The following is a 4,993-nucleotide window of genomic DNA, read 5'->3' on the forward strand; positions in this document are numbered from 1 at the left end:
ATGGGTCAAGGTCCCCCCAGATACTACTTCCCCGTACCCCAGGTACTTTGAATTATACTTCACCGTACACCAAATGATACTTTTGGGTACCCCGGTATACTTACAGGTACCCCATCTTTCCTAATAAAAAAATTGTACCCAAAATAGTTTGTACCCAATTTTTGTTCATAACCAATTGTTTTAGTACACACATTTTTTTAAACCAAAATTTTCGTACCCAATTTTGTTTTCCTACCCACATTTTTTATTACCCACAATTTTCATACCCACATTTTTTTTCGTACCCAAATTATTTTTGGCATAAATTGTTCATTTTTTTCTGTTCACATATTTTTTGTACCAATTTTTTTTTTCATACCCAATTTGTTTTGGCATACTTTTTTCGAACCCAAAAGTTTCGTACCCACATTTTTTTCGTAACCCAAATTTTTTTTGGTCCCACATTTGTGTGTCGTACCCAAATTTTCATTCCCACATTTTTCTTACCCAAAATGTTCGTACCCACTTTTTTAGTCCCCACTCATTCCATCCCGCCAAAACCCTTAAGGTGTCGCAACTTTAGTAATAGATGCAACAAAGTTAACTAACTGATCGGAAAGCTGTAATCATAAAACTGCGTGTTTTATTCATTATGAATATTGTACACACGAAGCAGAGTTCTATATTAATTCAAACCTTGACACGACGCTAACAACGCCCGACGTGCCAGTTAGCGGCATTGTTTTTACCACTATAATGCAACGACATCACGTAAAAACATAATGCCTTTATAAAGTTCCCTTCCATTTCATAGCAGTGTCCCAGCAAGTTCAGCGCAGTTTCGCGGTGATGCATGTTATTGCGATTTCTTCCATGACATACATAGGTTTCGAAGCATCTCAAATAATGTAGCTGTTTGTTACGTTTACCGAGTGCTCCATACGTGAGATACTGTAGATAGTGTAGAAACGGACAAGCATCAATCTCAGCACTGTCCATCCATTTTTTGTCAGCGCTGTTTCTCTGTGCCACTTCCTCTGCAGTGATATTGCGATTCATTTCAAACAACAATATGAAAGGAGTGCAATACAATTCTTGTCTGGAAAAATTGACACAAAATGCGAATGGCAGTTCGCTGAAACCGTTGACACTTTTATCCGAACGCATAGCATTAAACAAATTGATATCATCGTCTCCATCTATTCTTCTACAATTGCACACAGCCTTGACCTTGCTATGAAACCTCTTCTCCGCATTCTCCAACACTCTTGCCGCCGCGTGGATATGTCCACTGCAGTACAATATTGAAGCCAACTTTAAGCGACTAGAAGCTACATCCGTATCAAAAGAATATTGGAAACGTCTAATAACTTTACTGTCAATAATTGTTCGTAATTGCAAGCAGTAAGAGGAGTGCATTGAATTTTGTAACGCGTACAAGTGTTTTATAAAGTCTAAAGCAACAGTTTTTAATCTGATATTCGTGGAACTATAAACAAATTTGCGTAATAAATATCTTATACTTTGCTTTATGGTTGTAATACAACTGTGCATTTGGTATTTGAATGTAAATAAACGATTCAAAAAGATGAACACACATTCGAACTTCAGCAGTAAGCTAATGCTATCACGTAAGCATACACGTCTTATTTCTCCAGTGTTTACAAGCCGCAGTATACTTAAAGCTTGTAAACGACATCCTATTTTATCTATATCAATATCGAATACCTCTCGTAAGTTACTCCTAATCATGGAGTCTATAAACTCTAAAAGGCATCTTTGCTGCACCTTAGAGAGTTTCCCATCAAATAAGTTCACTCCGTGTATGATATAATGCGGGAGCCTTCCCAATCGCAGGAATTTCCTAAATACGTTTAAACAAAGCCAAAGAAGAAACATGAGATTATGTTCAACCCACAAAGAAGGATGTGTTCTTTCTATGGTGTAAAACATTATAGTTTTACTATGAAAGCTTGTTATAGAATCTCCCACAAGTTTAGATAATAGGGATTTGTTAATCAATTTTAAAACAATATAACATTTAATTTGTGTCATATTAAAGCTAAACATCAACATTCTTTCTATTAGGTTTGGAGACAGTCGCCATTCTTCTCGCTTATAATCACTGTCTGGGTGTCCTGCAGGTACCAAAAAATTCGGAGCTACACGTGCAGTCTCGAGTAGATGGACAGGCGGCCATTGTCTACCTTTACATCTTTCAATCCATTTCTGTATTTCAGGAAGAGGCTTGCATACGTGAATTGCATGCACAATATCCCAATTAGGTGTATTGCTCACAGAAGGCCCATTTCTAGTTACATCTTTTCGATTTTCGATTTGTTTATCGATGAGATCTTTAAATCTATCAGCGCTTAACAGTACTTGCCCAGAATATTTCCTAACGAAATGGTCATCATAAAGACTGGTTTCCGGCTCCGGTGTATCCCTTCTGTAGATTTGTAGCAAGTACTGTTGAGCAGGTGTGGTGTCGTCTCGGAGCATCAGAAGGTTTTTCATGCCGGCTTTCCAGTCTGTCCAGACTTTCATGATATTTACTACTTCGTTGCTAGTTAATAGAAAATCAATATCAGACTCGAGACCGGGAATAGTGGTCCCCTCCGATTGGCTGCCGAAATGGAAACATTCCGAATCCTTTCCGTCACATGTATTTGCTATTTTCATCATACATTCCCTCCATAAGAAGGTTCCTCTGCGCTCTATAACAGTATCTTTCCCTGCTCCTACGTCATCAAGTACTTCCGACATGCAGATAGACAACTCTATGAAGTGCTCTGGAACCTATATATACATATTTTATTTCACTTTTGATTAGAGGCGAAACTTTTGTATATTATTATGTTGGTTTATATCGATTATACATAGTAAATAATATGGCTGATTCACAGGTTTATGTCATTGGCTTGAATTGAAATAGAAACTATTTTGTTTCTCGATACTCTGTACTAGTGTAGTGGATTTGAAAGTTTCGGATTCAACGTACAGTTTATGTAATATATGATACCAATTGTATTCTTAGTATTTGGACTAAATATTTGAAGGTTTATATTTGAACTGTGTTAGGATCTTTAAACATGCACACAATAACTGATAAATCCATAATGGCGCAGATACAGATCTAAAGCCGATATGATAATACAATTATATTTGGTTAAAGTCTGTTCTTTTCCGTCTGTATGTCTATCTCTATGTCTTTCTCTCTCGGCTTGACAATCTGTATGAAAACTTGATATGTTAAATATAAACTGTAACAAAACGATATTGACATACCTGCATGTTTGTTCCAAGTTTTTTTATCTGTATAATTTCAACTGCTTTTATGAAGTGATCTCCATGGGTGGTCTTCTGTCACGAAAGTGCCCTCCTAATCGAAAGTATGTGCCTAGATAAACACAGATGAGATGCTAGAACACGTATTATGGATTACATAAACATGGTAATAAAATGAAACGTTATCCAATTACACAGCCAACAATTTACGTGCATGCCTAAGGCTGTCAACGATTAGTTAATAACATATTTGTTTTAATCAGACTATGCCAAACAAACATAACCACAATCTTATTAAATATTCAAGTTGTCCGCTTGTTTATCAATAACTTTGCTCCAACAGAGAATCCTAGTTATATTTGCATTTGATTACTTTTTAAATAACTGATCACAAGTGTGGTTTATTGTGCCAATTATACACGGTGTGGTGTTACACGGATAAAGACGCAGTGGACATTCAACAAAAGACAATTAGCCGAATAACCGATCGCTCCGCCCACCTAGTAGCGTGATTAAGATATTTATAAACAAAACAGTAACATACGAGGCTCTTACGACATCATATTTATCATTGTATAGATTGTTCCATATCGTGGAGTCTATATACTCTAAAAGTCGTCTCTGCTACAAATTAGAGTTTCCCATACCTCTGACTGTATAATAAAACAAATATCTTACCTTCATACATAAATCTGTGCAATACATGTCCATATATACAATGTAATTTATAATCGATTATAATTAATTCAGTTTCAAAATTGATTCAAACGATCTAAACCTTTGCATATGCTACTGTTTGCAGCAAAGTGTTGGCGATATTATACGTGATTACTTGTCGACTACGAAATAGCGATTTGCAAAGCAAGACAGTGTTTATCATGCACTCATCATGTTATATTTGCAACGGTATTTTTATACTTGCCGAGATAATATTTCTGAACGGGAAAGGGGCCTTATTATCTTGAATGACTGAACTATATCATAAGCGTAGCAATTTGTTTCGTAATACTCAATGGAAAATAGAAATAAGATGGTGTAATAAGCAAAGATAACGAATCTATGATTTCAATTAAACATGTATCGTATGAAGTGATGTCAGCGACAATTGGTTTAAAAAAGCTTGAACTGAATATACGATATACAGTTTTATATCAGCTGTTTCATATTACCTATCCAAACTTTCCATATCCTTAACTTATTTTCAGGATGTGTTTACATGATCAATAAATTGTTTTTGTTTTTTATTCCAGCAGTTACTTTTACTGTATTTGCATACTAAATCGTTGAATGGAAAACTATATAGCAAAGTCGTGTCCAAAGAGCACATACGTGTATTTCAAGTTCTTAAATATTCATATGCATCTATATGCGTGATCATGCGACTTTCATCTTAAAGCTCAATGTATACAATTATCACCAAACACATTCTATATTTAAGACACATGATTTAGCTACGCAGATACATGATAGCTAATAGGTATTATCATGCGCCTACCGTGTGATACTTGAACTTTATCAAGACCCTGGCCGTTATCCTTCCATTTGTACATGCTTTGCTATTCCATGCGTAGAAGACCGGTTAAACAAGCAGCCAAAAGATAACATGTGCGCAATCAAATGTTGCGATATTGCAACAAAACTGTGCTCCTTTGCTTACCTAGACTCGATGATAGTAGTGATTATATTCGTGTATCACTGTCAAATGACGGCGATATGGAGTATGTAT

At 35.8% G+C, this 4,993-nt stretch overlaps 1 protein-coding gene across 2 annotated transcripts; it reads right to left on the reverse strand.

The window, feature by feature from the left end:
• Positions 1–605: 605 nt before the first annotated feature.
• On the reverse strand, positions 606–4,178 carry LOC127847873 (uncharacterized). Of its 2 annotated transcripts, none has more exons than XM_052380086.1 (3): positions 3,946–4,178; positions 3,268–3,379; positions 606–2,778 (listed from the first exon to the last, which is right to left on the reverse strand). In XM_052380086.1, the coding sequence occupies exons 2-3, from the start codon at positions 3,271–3,273 to the stop codon at positions 688–690; spliced, it is 2,097 nt and encodes a 698-aa protein (XP_052236046.1). In that variant the 5' UTR covers positions 3,274–3,379; positions 3,946–4,178; the 3' UTR covers positions 606–687. The 2 variants fall into 2 exon arrangements, with proteins under 2 accessions (XP_052236046.1, XP_052236047.1); XM_052380087.1 differs by lacking the exon at positions 3,946–4,178 and adding an exon at positions 3,641–3,900.
• Positions 4,179–4,993: the final 815 nt, after the last annotated feature.

The sequence above is a fragment of the Dreissena polymorpha genome, chromosome 10, assembly GCF_020536995.1.
Source record: "Dreissena polymorpha isolate Duluth1 chromosome 10, UMN_Dpol_1.0, whole genome shotgun sequence".
Taxonomy (NCBI): Eukaryota; Metazoa; Mollusca; class Bivalvia; order Myida; family Dreissenidae; genus Dreissena; species Dreissena polymorpha.